A 17,522-nucleotide genomic window follows, 5' to 3' on the forward strand; every position below is an offset into this window, starting at 1 on the left:
ACACACCAATTATGTTTAAACAGCATTCAAGTGTTGAATAAAAAGCTTTTACCATCATGTGTCTCTCATATACCTTCTTACATAATGGGAAGTGATGAACAACAAGGTAATTCAAAGTGCTACATAAAACATAAAAGCAACAGGGAAATATAAAAAAAGCTTAAAAGTTTATTATTTTTATATATATGTTGGAACTGGTAGTGTGGTGTCCGAACGATAATGCTGCGATGATGTGTTGAGAAGAAATCCGCTTGACACTGTTCTTGATTATAAAAGTTTATTACATCAAAGAATTCAGCATCAATTACAAGCTCTGCAGCAGCTTGGAGAGTGACCCAGCCCGATGGCCACTCTGTCTCTCTGTACATCGAACACAGCTTATATAGGACATGTTTAGGTCTCTGCTAAAAACCATATAAGGGCACAGTCCCTTCATACACACTAATCTCTACTCCCCCTACCACTGGGTCAGAGGTCAAATTCCATAGGAGGGTTCACTCTTTGCACACCCATCAATCATTACTTCCCCTTAAGGGTTCACTGTGCCTCTCTCCAGCTGCAGAGTATTATGTTAAACTGTAATGGTCAAATGCACATATGTTATACACCACAGTAGGCTAGCAATGGGGCTGACCATCTTAGTCCGAATAACAACTTTCAGTTATTTATAGACATTCCCACCATGAGCAAGCACTTGGCCACAGGGACAAGGAAAACCTCCCTTTAACAGGCAGGATCCTGGAGCAGAACCAGGACTCAGGGTTGGTGGTCCTTTGCCTCGAACGGTTGGGTTGAGAGGGGTTGCAGGGGATTGCAGTAACCCTATAGCAGCATAACTAAGGGATGGTTCAGGACTCACCTGAGCCAGCCCGAACTATAAGCTTTATCAAAGAGGAAAGTCTTAAGCCTACTCTTAAATGTGGAGATGGTGTCTGCCTCCTGAACCCAAACTGGAACCTGGTTCCACAGGAGAGGAGCTTGATAGCTGAACGCTCTGGCTCCTAGTCTACTTTTGGAGACTCTAGGAACCCAAGTAACCCTGCATTCTGGGAGTGCAGTGCTCTGGTGGGGTAGTAAGGTACTATGAGTTCTTTAAGATAAGATGGTGCCTGACCATTAAGAGCTTTGTAGGTAAGAAGAATGATTTTAAATTCTATTCTGGATTTTACAGGTAGCCAATGCAGAGAAGCTAAAACAGGAGAAATATGATCTCTTTTCCTGGTTCCTGTCAGAACACGTGCTGCAGCATTCTGGATCAGCTGAAGAGTCTTAATGGACTTTTTCGAGCAGCTTGATAATAAGGAATTGCAGTAATCCAGCCTAGAAGTAACAAATGCATGGACTAGTTTTTCTGCATCATTTTTAGACCGGACGTTCCTGATTTTTGCAATATTACGTAGGTGAAAAAAGGCGGCCCTTGAAATTTGCTTAATATGAGACTTAAACAACATGTCCTGATCAAAGATAACTCCAAGATTCCTCACAGTGGTGCTGGAGGCCAGGGCGATGCCATCAAGGGAAACTATATCTTTAGATAATGCGTCACAGAGGTGCTTAGGCCCCAGAACAATAACTTCAGTTTTATCTGAGTTTAACATTAGAAAATTACAGGTCATCCAGGTTTTAACATCCTGAAGGCACATTTGAAGTTTAGCTAACTGATGAGTTTCATCTGGTTTAATAATATATTTCCTGATAATATTTGCCTAAAGGAAGCATATATAAAGTGAATAGGATTGGTCCGAGGACAGATCCTTGAGGAACTCCATGACTAACTTTGGCGTGCATGGAGGACTCATCGTTAACATGTACAAACTGAAATCGATCTGATAAATAGGACTTCAACCAGCTTGGAGCGGTTCCTTTAATGCCTATGTTCCTGTCTCTGCAATAGGACCAGATGGTCAATGGTATCAAAAGCAGCACTAAGATCTAGTAAAACCAGTACAGAGACAAAGTCTGATGCAATTAGGAGGTCATTAGTAATTTTCACCAGTGCTGTCTCTGTGCTATGATGAGCTCTAAATCCTGACTGAAAATCCTCAAATAAACTATTGCTCTGTAGAAAATCACACAGCTGTTTAGCGACTGCTTTCTCCAGAACCTTAGAGAGAAATGGAAGGTTAGATATAGGTCTATAGTTGGCTAAAACATCTGGATCAAGGGTGGGATAGTAACGCTTAATGTGCCCAGCTGTTTCTAAGGTTTCTGAGCTCAGAGATTAGTCGGTGCCAGTTGAGGGCAGGAGATGATTCATTCTGTCTTTAGTATTTAGAATTTTATCATTAAAGAAGCTCATGACTGCTGTGATCCCCTGATAACTGCACATCTACAGTGATGGCTTTAATGAGTTCACCGGGAACTTCCAACCCACAAGTAAGTCTGTTTCTCTGTTGTAATTTTTTTTATTTAACCAGGAGAGTTCCATTGAGATTAAGAACCTCTTTTACAAGGGTGACCTGGCCAAGACAGGCAGCAGTGTATAAAAAAGAATACAAACACAAAAGGTGCAGACAAATAACACAAAAGACTAGTAAGCTTACATTTCATGAAGCCATTTAAAAAAAAATTTACAATCTAAGAGCATTTACAAGAGCATTGTCCTTGTTTGTTGCCTAACTTGCTGTCATCAGGGCTTAAAGCAAGAACATTTTCTGTGCCTGAAATACGTTCGGGTAAAACGTTTGTGCCACCACCTATAATCTATGATTGAAGTGGAAAAAGGGCTGGGTGATGTGACCAGAAATGTTATCAAATTTCATATCATTGGAAATCGATAATTATCACAATAAATGTTAGATCATTGTTTCTTTAGGTTTAATGGCTGATTTTTGCTCCTGAGTGAAAGTTGGAGTTAACAGACAGTTAATTGTGCCACTTAATGCCAAACAGTGGACACTTCACAAATCTAAGCGCAGAACATTCAAAACAATTATGACAAAATCATTTTTCAACAAATATGCATCAGGAACATTAGGTAAAATCTGTTTTCAGTCCCTTTTCCTCAACAAAATAAATATCTAAATAGAAAAATACGTGCTGATTTGTCCATGATTCAAATGAATTAAATTAAACATTTATTGAACATTTGTTATATTGTAATTGAGGAAAATTATATTGAGATAATTATTGTTTTATTGCCCAGCCGTGCTAGTCTTTTCAACCACTCAAAGCGCTTTTACACTACATCTGCATTCACCATTCACTGACATTTATACACTGAGCCTAAATGCTCAAACAGAAACTAACATTCACACACATTCATACAATTTGGGTTCAGTATCTTGCCCAAAGACACTTCAACATGCAGCTTGGAGGAGCCAGGGATTGAACCGCTGACCTTGCAATTAACGGGCAACCCGCTCAAACCCCTGAGCCATAGCTGCCCGTAAATGTTCACAAAATATAAACTTTGAATCATTTATCACCATTGATGAACCCCACAAAGAATATTATAGCGTTTAAAAGCAGTATTTGGATGTGCATGCAATTCTTGGCAGGCAGGCAAAACTCGGCAGCTTGGGAGAAGTCCCTGTACGCAAGAAAATGTCCCGGTACGCGAAAGAGTAAAATGTCGAGGTGTCGGTACTGCGTAACGGGGCGTACCGCCTCACTTCAGGCACTGCTAATAATCAAAATTGACTCCACTTACCAGAAAAGCCGTAGCCTATGAATGGATTATATTCAGACAAACCTGGTCTTGTTATGTTGGCAAAGGTCCAGACGATCCAATCCAGTAAAATTTTCAGTCGAAAATGCATTTTTATATCAATAAATACACACGGAATGCTGTTATAGCGTTTAACTACAGTTAGCATGTAAACAACAAACAAGACGGTACACCTTGACTTTTGAGTGACACCTTAATTGACCCAATAGAAAATTTGATGCCCTGTCCACGGCCTTCAATAGCCATGAGTCTCCATGTAGTCAGGAAGTGCCAGTCCCCTTCTTTTGTGCATACACCGACAAAGATTGTGCTGAGGACTGGCGCTTCACACACACATCATGCGACTGTTTTTCCATGGACATAATTATATATTGTCGAATATAAAAACGCTCCGCGCCGGAATTCCGGCACTGTGCCGGAAAAGTTTAAGCCCCATGTCATGTATTAGCAAAATGTACATATTCTACTTAATTACTTAAGTTGACTTAGCTAATTCCTAATTATTCGATCTCTGTCTCTGTAGTTGTAACCCTGTCTCTGTAGGGTCAGTGACCCTGACTGAAGCCAGAGAGATTCAATAGATAGCTGTGCAGGGTTCAATCAGGAGCCGGGTCCGAGTTCAGGTCCGACAATGATAATACTTCTTAGTTATGTATCAGTCGTGACCCTTTAACAATCGCTAAGAAGGCTTCAAAGGCATCAGCAGACACCATGCACGCAAGATGTTCCCTGTCAGTAATCCACAGTTCAACCACCAGTGAACGAGTGGCACAATCCCAGACTTTGAGGCGCGTTCCCAGGAAGTCCATGAGGACCTTCCGATTAACGGGCAACCCACTCTACCTCCTCAGCCACAGCCGCCACAGTTTGAGCCCTTTATAGTCCCTTTTCGCAAGTTCACATTTCTGCAGACTTTGCCTGAGAGAATTGCCCACAGTTCATAGTGGTATGACGTGAAGCCCGGAAGCGAGAGAAAAATCACAGCAAATTTGCGTTACAAGAGAAGAAGAAGAAAATGGTAAACAAACAAACATCAACACCAACGCTGATGTTAAAATTGTTAGAATTTTTCTTAAGATTGTAAAAAGAACACATGAAGTCAGAGTCATGCAATCACCTTATCACACACTGAGTTTATTCAACTATTTATTATAGTTTTTGCTTAATGATGCTGTTTTGACCAACAATAGTGTATTGATTATTGACAAATATATATTGACATTTACCTCTCCTCCACTCTGTAGGGCGAGAGCCTGCAAGGTTAGGGTTAGGGAAAAGCATAAAATAAAAAGTGTGCAACGTGTTTCAGCATCGTCAAGGTAATAACGTGGCAAAGTGCTGTCCCGTTCCTGTTTACAGCATTTTGAGCCCTTGCAGCCTCTTGCACTCAATTTCCAAGTGATGTCAGTAAAGTCTGTGAGGGCTCAGGGCTTAGGGGGGACATTGGGATTGGGCCAACATCTCAGTTCAAATCACAGCAAGAGCTCAGCTGGAGTGTGTGTTTAAATCATTCTCTCATTCTGTCTCTCACACACTGACACTGACGCCCTCAGGCTATATTAGTCTCAGGTGTGCTGCTACCTGCCCAGGTGTGCTCATTCTTTCAGTGTGGCAGCAGAAGCAGGTAGGTTCACATTCATTTACTTTTTAATACATTAAAGATGTTTTTTAAATCAGTACTCGACCATTTTTTTGCTCATTTCAGTATTTTGGATGAGAAGTTGCTCTCTAGTATCTAACAGAGACTCTTCAGTCCATATAAAATCTAAACTGAGCTCATACTTGTGTGTTTAGTTTATTTCAGCAGCTGTGAGGCAACAAAAAGAGCTTGAAACCGTCTCTGGAGCCACATACTGCGAGGTAGTCCATCATTTAACAGACGTGTCCTGTGTGATGGTGAGACAGCAGGAGAAGAAGGCAGTGCTGGTTATTGAGAATGTATAAACTGACAGAAGTGAGGACAGATCTATTCCTGTGATCTTGAGTTGAACTTTGAATGACATGTGGACGCTTGGTCAGGCATCATGTTTTAATGCGCTGGATTCACCTTTAGTATAACCGTTCAGTGCTAAAAGTAGGTCTAGTATAAACTGCTGGAGAAGTCCATGTTGGAGGAGGTCCGGTGGTGGGATGGGTCAACCGGAGTCCAGGAGACTGGTGGTGTCTGGAGAGTGGACGAGATGATGTGATGTTTCTGGGTAGATCAGAGATGCAAAGAAAGTTTTAAAGGCAAAGTCTTTGCAAGAAAGCCAGGCAGTTATACTTTGGGAATAATTCAGAAACAGACCGACAAGGTACAGCACAGGTATTAATGTTTGTTTGGTTTTTAGCTGTGTTGATGTTTATTTCTGTACACTGAGTCACATTTCTTGTATATGTTCACATACATGGCCAACAAATGATTCTGATAATATGGATACAGGAGCACCAACTGCACACTGTGACTGAAACAATTATTCTTTTAATTCTGATTTTACCTTGATGATCAACTTTATTGGCCACATACAATCTTATACACACTTTCATACACAGAGTACAGCGCGTGTGGATGTAGTTCTGACTCGAACCCAAAGCAAAGATCCGTGCTGGATCAACAAAGGGTCTAGTGGTGCTTATGGCTGCACTCTCATTTCTTTTCTCCCACATTTTCAGTCCAAACTGCACATTTTTCTCTAAATCTAATCTGTATTCAGTCTGCAGGGCAAAACATCACCAGCTGACTGACTGAAGATCTGTATTTCAGCAACAACTTTCAGCACGGGGCCTTGAGTGGTTGATGAGGTTCCACTGATCATTAAAAGTTCCAGTGGCCTTTAACAAGGTTTCACTGGTCGCTGATGAGGTTCCTGTGGTCATTAGTCAGGTTCCAGTGGTGATTCTAGTGAGGTTCTACAGGGTCAGTGAGGACACAAGAGACTTGTTGACCACAGCGCAAATACCACTGAGGTAAGCTGACGATCTGGCGAAGAGTGAGGTGAAGTACCGGGTTGCTATACTGCAGAGTCTTGATTAGTAGAATGCAGATCAGGTGTGGAGGTGGAGGTCAGCGCCAGAGTGAGAAGCCACGCCCAGACAGGCACACAGACAGACAGACTGGGAGGGAGAAGAACATAGACACAAGGTGTAGGGAGGAGAACAGCAGACTCATAACAATTTCACTTTGACAGGAAGCCAGCGACAAACGATTAACAACTTGATAAAGGTGTCATTCTATAATTTAAATAAATCAGACATACCCGCTCAGAGGCAGAACATTTATTCTCCGGTAGATATTAAAGAGCCGTTCCAGTCTGTGCTCACACTGAAAATGAATTAACAGCGTTCAGAAAGTTGACTGAGTGACACGGCCCTGTCAAAATTCACGCACTATCTAGCTAAAGTCCAAGTCAAGCCTCTGAGCCAGAGTCCAGGTCAAGCCTCAAGCCTCTCGTGGTTATAATGAATGTTTTATCACCTGCTGCTTATAAAACTGCATGGCTATAAGGGATTCTGTAACTGTAACCTGTTTTTCTCTTACAGAGCACAACCAAGTGATGTGCAATGCAACTAATGACAGCTTATTAACTATTAAGTCAAAACCCCACCAAGACTCTCAAACCAGTGTAACGTTATAACTAAATAAAACTGTAACGTTACATGATCAACAATAAACCTGTAACCTGTTTGCAGCCACTGTTGTTAGTTAAGGTGATGGCAGCCAGCGGGACGTAAATGATTACGTTAATCGACCACCACAGGTTTGGCAAGCAAACACTCATTCATCTTTTCATAACGAATGACAGTCGGAGTTAACCTCCTGCAGGTCGTAGCTAAAACAAGAAGCAAGCTAACGTTGGATGGCCAATGCTGAGATAAACATGTTTACCTCAGGTTACTAAACTATTTTGCATTCAGAGCTTCTTTTGTTTGGGTGTCACTGTGGGAAGTTTTAAAGCCAAAGTTTATGATGAATGGCTCAGCAGCTGCCGGTGTGTGTTGTCCTCTCTCATGTGGGGTCGCGCAGCAGATATTACGTGTTACGTAGGCAGGTTATAGGTAACGCAGGGAGGGGAATAACAGCACGCTCATCAGACATTTCCTAAAAATAAACATTGTTCACGAGTCCCACACCTCGAGTCAGAGTCAAGTCTGAAGTCTTTCGAGGACGAGTCTCAAGTCAAGTCTGAAGTCTTTGTGTCTGCGACTTAAGTCAGACTCGAGTCCCCATCTCTGGGTTCACAGTGTGAGTTCCAGAAATAAACCAGAGATACTTTACATGTTCTGCTGAAATAAAGTAAACCACATAGACACCCTCTAAAAGAGAGAGGCTTTATGAGCAACCTCAATCCCTCATCCCTTCATGTCTGGGGTCTGGTTCCTCAGGTCAGTGGCCTGTTTTGACCCAGCTGATTTTTCCATCTGTTATGCTGTATGTGTTGTATGTTTTCTGTCTATTGATCAGTTATAAACTAGTATCTGGTTAAAATATATCATTATAAAACTACACGAGACTCGCAGAGACCACCCCCCACCACGCCAATGACCTATGAACGTCTTTTCTCATAAGTCGGGTCACATGCTAATGTTGCAGATCAATGTAAAGCCACAAGTCAGACAATAAATTATACAGTTTATCACATCATGTGTTTGAAAAATCAATGATTTGTGCTCCACTAGAGTCCATCAGATTCCACAAGAGCCCAGAGACCAGCAGGTGTCTCAGCACAACATGATCTTCATCATCTTCATTGGTGAGTTAGTAGAATTAAGGTAGGATGCATCAGATGAGGGTTGGGTTCCCACTGTAGGAGATCCAACAGTTTTAAAGGCTGCTTTTATGTTTGCTGTGGTGATTTGAGGAAACTTTTGTAGGCCTATAGCGACATCATCCTACAGAGACTGACTGAAAGCCGTGTAAGCGAAGTCCTAGGTTTTGGGTTTTAGTGGCATTATGTTCCTGTTTACTCTTCCTAGTGTGTGTTAGTGTTTATCACTCCCTGCCTCTGTGCTCTTTTAGGTTCTGTTGGTACGCTCCTGTTTCATGTTCTCTATTGTACTTTCGAATACTCGTCCTTGTGTATTGTCGCTAGCTGTACTTCCTGTTTTATTTTGTGATCGTTTTTTCTAGCTTTGTTTCCTGTCTCCCATGATTCCTCATGTGTCTCACCTGTGACTAATTACCCTGCCTGCTTGTGTCATTGTCAAATATTGAGTTTTCTGCCTTGTGCTCCGTTTTCCCCTGGATTTCTGGATTGTTCCCTTGTTCTTGGATTACTCTGCCTTAGTTGGACTTTACCCCTGTGTTTGGATTACCTCGCCTTTTGTATTTAAATAAACCTGTAAACTGATCCAGCCTTGTTTGGTGTCTGCATTTTGGGTCCACACCTCTGTTTCCCTGCCATTGCACTCAGCCTTTCTGACAGTACGACGCAACCAACAATGGACCTAGCAGACACTCATGGACTTGGTTTGTGAGTTAGTGGAGCTCAAAGCCATGTGGAGCCAACAATGGGGACCCGTCAGGCCGTCTTCAACAGGTTCTGTGGCGGTCGCCGGAGGAGACGTGCCCATCACGGCTGCCGAAGAAATCATCAGCCTCAACCACCCCTTACCCCAGAGTTTCCCGACCAGCACCGCCTGCGCCGGGGCCAGACCGACTCCTGCTCCAAGATCTCCATCGGTGGTCCAACCAGCTCAAGGCCCCAGTGCTTAAACAGATTGTCATCCCTGCTGTCCAGTCGCTGGTCCTCAGCCTTGTTCCTGGTTCCCTGTTCTGCTGCTTCGCTGCTGGACTTCAGACCTGCCCCGCCTCCAGAGGGGTTCCGCCTTTGTCGTTGGTCCCCTGGCTTGCCTCCTGAGATTTTCACTCCTCGCCATCGACCTCCAGTTCAGCCTCCAGAGGGCTTCTGCCCTAGCTCCCAGCCCCCCTGGCCGGCCTTCTGACCTGTTCTGCTTGTCTGGTCGACCTACTGGTCATCGCCCTTAAAGTCTCCTGTGCCCCCTCTGCCCTGCCTTCAGACTGCCCGCCTAAGCCTCTGGTTCCTCTGCTCTGCCCTCGGGCCGACTGCTAGAGTCTACCTGTCCGGCCATGTTCCCACTGTTCTGCCCTGTCCACTCTCCTGTAATTCCCTGTTTTGCCACCTTCTGATATGGACTATTTCTGTTGGACTTTTCCCTGTCGTTGCACCTTGCCTTTCTGACAAGCTCCTGTTGTAGGTTTTCATAGTAAACCTACTTCCTCTACTGAGCCTTCTTGGTGAGGGAGGGAGATGATGGTGCTCAGGAAGCGGAAGGAGTCCACAGTGGTGACGGGGGAGTCACACAGGATAATGGGGGAGGTTGGGGCTGGGCTCTTCCTGAAGTCCACAACCATCTCCACGGTCTTCAGAGTGTTGAGCTCCAGACTGTTCTGGCTGCACCAGGTCACCAGATGGTCGATCTCCCACCTGTAGGTGGACTCATCCCCACCAGAGATGAGCCCAATGAGGGTGGTGTCATCTGCAAACTGCAGGAGCTTGACGGACTGGTGACTGGAGGTGCAGGTGTTGGTGTACAGGGAGAAGAGCAGAGGGGAAAGAACGCAGCCTTGAGGGGAACCGGTGCTGAGGGTCCTGGAGTCAGGCACGCAAGTTCAGCAGATGGAGTCAGGCACGCTCAGCTGGGAGAGCTTGTCCTGTAGCAGGGCCGGGATGATGGTGTTGAAAGCAGAGCTGAAATCCACAAACAGGATCCTGGTGTAGATTCCTGGGGAGTCCAGGTGCAGGAGGATGTAGTGAAGGGCCATGTTTACTGCATCATCTACAGACCTGTTGGCTCTGTAGGCAAACTGTGGGGGGTCCAGGAGGGGGTCTGTGATGGATTTAAGGTGGGACAACACATGCTGGTGGAGGCTTTTAAGCAGGCTGGCACATTCAGGTAGTATACATCAGGTGTGGTGATGTTACAGCTCCAGGATTTTCAGAGTTTCCACTAAGTAAAAAATATGCCACAGATGTTTTTTATGTCATCAGATCTCATCATCTGAAACATTTTACAGTAATTACAAATTTATTAATTTAGCCCATAACATTTGACATCTCCCCTAGACTTTAAAATCTTTCTGACCCATCTATCCTTCTGCAGTTTTTCTTCCAGTTGCTCAGCTCCAGGACCTCCAGGACCAGTGCCCCGGCGGCTCCTGTAACCCCCAGCTTGGTGACCTGATGGTTGGTCGAGCGGATCAGCTGTCAGCCTCGTCCACCTGCGGTCTGGATGGACCACAGGACTACTGCATCATTGGATACCTGGAGGTATAACGGGGGGTATGATTAGTATTTAAGTAGTATGAGTTTCACCACACAGTAACACACACATGCAAACGTATCCACCCACGTGTCCTCTGGTTTTTCTTCTGTGTGTTTGCAGTGTATATATCCATGTGCGCTCCATGTGCTGCAGATGAACTGTGTTCTCCTGCTGTATATTTCCTCCTCTCGCTTCACTTCTCTGTCTGATTGATGTGTTTCTGGCTCGCACTCTGACTTTCATACTGAAACATGTTCTGATCCGTCCCGTTAGAATTTCACGCTGTACTTTCCAGCCTGAGGAATTATTTCTCCTTCTCATTCCTTCAGTCCTGTCGTTCCTCCAGGGCTTTATTCTCTCACAGAAATATTTCTTCAAAAATTCAGAAGAAAAAGAAACTGTTCAGATGATCTGGCCCTACCTTAAAACACCTGCTTTTAGAATAGTTTGGTTGAATATCTGTTTATAGTCTGACCAACAATAAACAAGTTCAACATGTCCTCATACGTAACAACAAAACAGTTCAAGGCCGTCCGTCCGTCTGTCCCGCCTGCCCTCCATCCCATCCTCCTCACTTGGCCTTTGTCGCTCTGTATCCTGCATCACCTGACCTCCTGGTGTGCGCCTGTCATATGTCGCAGCCTGACAATAAATGTAAATATGGTAACAAGCTGCTGCGTGGGTTAGAGTTAAGGTCCACCTGCTGAGGACAGCTGAAACTTTATTGTACACAATGAAAACTTTACTGAAATGGGTCAAAGAGACTCCATGATCAGTAACAGTCTAAACTGTTGATGGTAAACGAAGTTCTGATGATCAGCTGGAAGTGATGTGGTGTTGTTCATCAGGACGAGCAGAAATGCTTCAAGTGTGACTCACGGCTGCCGTACGATCGCTATAGCAACCCCAACAGCCATCGCATCGAGAACGTCATCACGACCTTCGACCCTGAGAGGAAGACGAGGTGGTGGCAGTCTGAGAACGGTGAGTTCCAACGTCTGTCCAATCAGAGTTGAAATGTTTTCAACTTAATGTTTCGTCTGCAGAACTTATTTTCTTTCCGCTTCTGTCAGATCAGTGACTTTCAGTTTTTTATGTGGGCTAAAAAATGATGTGTTGCTGCTGAAACCTGGAGAGATCTGACCAGAGAAATTTTCTCAGAGGTTAGCATAGCTGCTGTTGCTAGTTAGCAGAGCTAAAGGTTTCGTGACAGTGTTCACTGTGAATTCTGTGAAATGTAGGAACATTGTTATTGATTGAACATCAATAATCACTGTTATGATGGCTAACTCACCTGTGTACCTGCTGCTGTGTTGTCTGCAGGAGTTCATCAGGTCAGCCTCAGGTTGGATCTGGAGACCGTGTTCCAGTTCAGTCACCTGGTCCTCACCTTCAAGGTAGCACACTAAACAAACCATCAGGAGAATTATTCATGTTCACACATACACTTCTTTGGTGTCAGTTTATTTCTCTCTAACCGTATGAGGATGAACTTTCCATGCTGACTATATATGCAGTATGTTAACATTGGGGTCAACTAACCTGTGATGTCACTTCCTGTGCTTGCTCTCTGCAGAGTTTCCGTCCGACGGCCATGTTGGTGGAGCGATCGAAAGATTTTGGACGAAGTTGGAAAGTTTTTCGTTACTTTGCAGAAGATTGTTCTCTTCATTTTCCTGCAGTGTCCAATCAGGCGGCTGACAGCATCGATGACGTCATCTGTGACAGCAGATACTCTGGATCAGAACCGTCCACCGACGGAGAGGTCACACGTTCAACTCCACTTTATTTAAACTTACACAACCCTCACTAACAAATGAACACAAATCTAACTCAAAATAAAACCTCAGTGACCCGGACCGCCACCCATAATCCTCAGCATCAAGGTAACCAATGATGATCTAGTTCAGAGGTTCCTGACCTGAGGGCCGGGACCCCTCAAGAGGGGCCAGTTAAATCACATCTCAAGGTCACATGATGGTAATGAGACACTTATAATAGTCACACTTCAGTGAAAAAACAACCAAATGCGTTATCTTCAGTTTCTGAAAAGAGAAAAAAAGGAAGTTAGAGAAATAAACTCTTACTGATGAAAATGACGGATAGGTTTGATCCAGATGATATCAAACCAGAGATTACAAATTGTGTCAGTGAAGAATCAGACAGATTTAAAACTGGAACAAATGAGAATAAAGCTGAAGCTTTTACACACGTACCACTCCTTCTTTTAGAAACAGTTTTAGAGAAAAGATCTTTTTCTTCTGTTTCTCCACCAGGTGGTGCTGAAAGCTCTCGATCCCGTCTTTCAAATAGTAAACCCGTATGCACAGAAAATCCAAGGTGAGAACCCTGCTCTCTGATTGGTTGTCAGCTGCGTGTTCAAATAACTCGCATAAACAGTTAAAGCAACCTGTTAAATCAGATCTTGTATTAGGTGTATTAACCTGCAGGTAACCATGGCAATGGGACTGAGCTGATGTGTTTACATCAGACACAGAAAGAAGAACTTATGCAAACTTGTTTAATCCTCATCCTCAGATCTGATCACCTTGACGAATATCCGTGTGAACTTCACTCGTCTCTTCACGCTGGGCGACACTCTGCTGGGACGAAGACGCAGGAACCCTCAGGACAAATATTACTACGCTCTTTACAACATGGTGGTCCGAGGCAGCTGCTTCTGTAACGGGCACGCCAGCCAGTGTACACATGTGGACCGTGGACGGGGGGACGTCTTCACCCAAACTGGCATGGTACGGACCAGAACAGAAATCAGTTATGGACCTGGTATGCATTGGTTCTGGGTAGGAGTTTACATTACAGCTTGGTAATAACAGGGAAATTGTTTGATAACAAGGTCATAATGTAGTAATACCATGTAATTACCAAATTAATAATTAGGTAATAGCTTGGCATTGACAGTAGGGATATCTGGGTAATATTAGACTGATATTTATGTGACAGGGTAATAAGGGATTATAAACAAAAGGGAATAATGGGGAAATGCATTTAAAGATGTCAACTATACTGAACAAAAAACCCTTTTGTTTTTGCCCCCATTCATCCTAAGCTGAACTCAAAGATCTAAGACTTTCTCTATGTACACAAAAGGCCTATTTCTCTCAAATATTGTTCACAAATCTGTAAAAATCTGTGTTAGTGAGCACTACTCCTTTGCAGAGATAATCCATCCACCTCACAGGTGTGGCATATCAAGATGCTGATCAGACAGCATGGGGATTGCACAGGTGTGCCTTATGCTGCATTCAGATCAACTGCGAATTTTGGCCTCGCGACGCTTTCCTCACGTGAGTACATTTGCTTAAAGTGTTCACACACAACGCGAGAAGGCGATTTTAAGGCGATAACGTGAATAAACACAACTCGCCACAACTGTTTGAACCCAAAGTAAACAATTTGCTGTGATTAAATAGCAATAAATGGATTAAACTGATGCCGAAATAACTACAACATGATGCAGATTTGTTAAACATAGGAATTCATGCTTTGACAGATCTGTCAGCAAGACAGCAGGACAACATCTTCTAAAATGTTTGTTTTCTGAATGGAGTTCGGATCGATCAGGGCTATGCCAACTTGGTCACAGTAAAGTACAACGACAGCTGGAATAAAGTTACAGACACGTGTTTTCAGAACTCACCAGGTAGTTCAACCTCCTGGCATTCTTTTCTCCCAGCAATGTCCAGGTTTGTCTGGTTTTTATAGCTAACAACGCTAACAACAACACTGGAACCGGATGTGCACGGAATCTAGCTGCTGAGAAACTCCAGTGAAGATAAATCAACATTGAAATCCCAAAAACTAAAGTAAAAAGCTAATTTAATAAAAGCAGTTTACTCCGAGCTCCTCCCGCGAGTAAACTGCGTAGTTGTCAGAGCAGAATACGACCGACTACGGGGGTTTATTTGTCCAATGGTTGTAGCGCTGCTCTCTGCCCAAGTTTAGCAGCTCTCAACCGATTTTCAATCCCCCGCTCTGCCTGGCCCTCTCCACACAACGCTCTGAAGTCTCGGTGAAGTACGGACAATCTCAACACTGATAGGCTATCGTGACTCAGTCGTGCGACTTCTTCACTTGAGTTGAAAAAATTCAACCCGACAGGAAATCGCGGCTGTATGCGTCTTTGCATTGACTTAGTATGTAAACTCACCGCCCCAAACGCTCGCTTCGCTTTTGGTCTGAAAGCACCTTTAGGCTGGCCACAATAAAAGGCCACTTGAAAATGTGCAGTGTCAACGTCGATCACATTAACTCAAAGATGAGGGAAAAAAACAAACTCAGGCCTCCAAAGTCCCTTTGGGCCCAACAGCCTTCATTTGCAGGTAAAGCTGTTTTCTGCTCTTCAGGTTCACGGTCGATGTGTTTGTCAGCACAACACAGCTGGAGAGAACTGTGAGAAATGTCAAGACTTTCACCACGACACCCCCTGGAGGCCGGGAGGAGTAAACACAGTCAACATCTGCAGGAGTAAAGACTCAATCATTTCCCCCTCATGTTGATAGAATCATCCACCAGGCTTTTCTTGCTGTTGGACATGAGTAGACTAGCAAATATAATTTGTAGGAGACAGACATTTCCTAGTTCAGTTTCATATTATCTAAAATATATATTTAAAACCAAGTTTTAACTCTGAACTGTGAATCACTTATCTCTTAATATTTAACATTTAGTTTAGACCCCTTGTTCAGACGGACTGGTAACACTGGTACTGCAGTATAATAAAAGTTTGTATCAGAAGTTTGTCAGTGTTCATCTTTCTATTGACAGTTTTGTTTTTTAAGAATGAATTCATTTAGTTTTCAGTTTGTAATCATGTCCTTGTGTTTCACGTCTCTCTCAGGATGTAACTGTCACGGTCACTCGGACTCGTGTCACTTTGATGCCGCTCACTTTGAATTGACTGGCGGAGTGAGCGGTGGCGTGTGTGATGACTGCCGCCATGACAGGACGGGGCCCCGTTGTGAACGATGTCGACCTTTTCTGTATCAGGATCCACAAAGAGCGACGGATGACCCGCACGCCTGCATACGTACGCTTCAACTGCTTTCATTTATTTACTCTGTGTGTGTGAGTCACAGTTACGTTTGACTTTGATTAGATTAAAAATGTGGCAAATTCCAAAATCCACAGTTAATAAGATCTGAGAAACATAACTGTTTCCAAAAGCATGATGTAGTGTTCTCCTGCACAACATTCCCATCAACCCTCATCACCCACACAAAGTGCATTGAAAGATACATACAGAGGAACATTAAATGTAACAATGGTTATACAGAGAAAGCTGATTTGACAAAATGCCATCATAATCCAACATAGGCAGTAGTAGCTGTGTGACAATTATTTTCCTCTTCTGGAAACTGAAACAGTTTGTGGAGCGATAAAATTTACTTAGGTTAGGTAAGTGCTGGATGCTCAAGGGGAATCTGTTGTTAAAATATTTAAATCTGAGGTACCTCTAAGACTAATTTTAGTCTAAAACAATGTACTACATAATTTCTTCTTAAGTAATAGCTTATTGAATAAAAACCTCTTCTGAATGGAATCAAACTCAAGTTGTAGCAATCTTTCAATTGTAAATTTGTTGACTTTAGATAAAATATATGTAAATGTATCATCTGCATATAAATGTGCTTAACAATCTTTGGGAAGGTCGTTAATATAAATTGAGAATATAGACATTGAGAGATGAACCTTGTGGAATCCCCCGCTCAACAATTAAATAATTGGAGAGACTTCCATTGAGTCTGACACACTGTCGTCTGATTTGGAGGTAGTACTTCAACCAAAGTAGAGTATTTTGAGAAACAGATGGAGTAAAATTTGGAGTAAAAGAAGGCAGGACAACAGGAAATCCATCAGCAGTTATCCATTATGGCTTGAGCTTTTTTCAGGGCAGTTAAAGTGAGGTGTTAGTTTTGTCGGACCCATTGGTTTTATCAACAGTAAGTCACAGGTGTCTGAATTTTTTTGCAGCCCCAGAACCTCCCATCTTGTATTTTCAGGGTTTCGAACATCAACACATTTGCTACCTTTAATCTGCATGTGGGTGCATGTATAGACCCTTCCCTTCATCAGTCAGTGCTTGCGTGTAAAGACCATGCTACAGAGCTTTTTGCCTGAGTTGTTTTTTTTTCTAGGCTAGCTTGCATCCAACCATTAGTAAAATCCAGAAGAGAGACAGTGACTCAGATTGCATCCACATTTCCCTCACTTGCGTCTTTTCCTTAGTCCCATCCACTGGGGATGCATGGAAAGATGCAAGCAAACCATGCGAGGAGAGAAGGAACGAGGAAATTAGACATCCTTTCCTCCGAACCGTCACGTGAAGCGACATCCATTTCTGATCACAGCTGATCTCAGCTGTCAGTCGGCTCTTATAGCTGGAGAGGCTTTTGGTGGAGTTAACTGAGTTGATAAAATAGGCTTTGTCAGGCTTCCTCAAAGCGTATGTTGACTCTATTTGAAGCCCTGAAATGAGAACGTCTAATTCTGTTTTACTGTCTCCTGCTCAGAGACACAGGATAATTTCTACAGGCAGAAATCATCATCTAAATCATGTAGACTTAAT

At 43.3% G+C, this 17,522-nt stretch overlaps 1 protein-coding gene across 1 annotated transcript in view; it reads left to right on the forward strand.

Annotated features, from left to right (window-relative positions):
• The first annotated feature begins 5,542 nt into the window (after nucleotides 1-5,542).
• The window catches only part of lamb4 (laminin, beta 4), a 42,694-nt gene continuing 30,714 nt past the window's right edge, over nucleotides 5,543-17,522 (forward strand). The window contains exons 1-10 of the mRNA XM_038706930.1: nucleotides 5,543-6,616; nucleotides 8,327-8,400; nucleotides 10,772-10,938; nucleotides 11,782-11,917; nucleotides 12,257-12,330; nucleotides 12,510-12,698; nucleotides 13,210-13,273; nucleotides 13,472-13,686; nucleotides 15,301-15,421; nucleotides 15,795-15,983. Of these exons, the coding sequence (XP_038562858.1) occupies nucleotides 8,379-8,400; nucleotides 10,772-10,938; nucleotides 11,782-11,917; nucleotides 12,257-12,330; nucleotides 12,510-12,698; nucleotides 13,210-13,273; nucleotides 13,472-13,686; nucleotides 15,301-15,421; nucleotides 15,795-15,983 (1,177 nt within the window). The 5' untranslated portion in view covers nucleotides 5,543-6,616; nucleotides 8,327-8,378. The remainder of the gene's footprint in view (nucleotides 6,617-8,326; nucleotides 8,401-10,771; nucleotides 10,939-11,781; nucleotides 11,918-12,256; nucleotides 12,331-12,509; nucleotides 12,699-13,209; nucleotides 13,274-13,471; nucleotides 13,687-15,300; nucleotides 15,422-15,794; nucleotides 15,984-17,522) is intronic.

The sequence above is a fragment of the Micropterus salmoides genome, unplaced genomic scaffold (genome assembly GCF_014851395.1).
Source record: "Micropterus salmoides isolate LMB-PRFRI ecotype aquatic unplaced genomic scaffold, ASM1485139v1 Ms_hic_scaffold_8, whole genome shotgun sequence".
Lineage (NCBI taxonomy): Eukaryota > Metazoa > Chordata > Actinopteri > Centrarchiformes > Centrarchidae > Micropterus > Micropterus salmoides.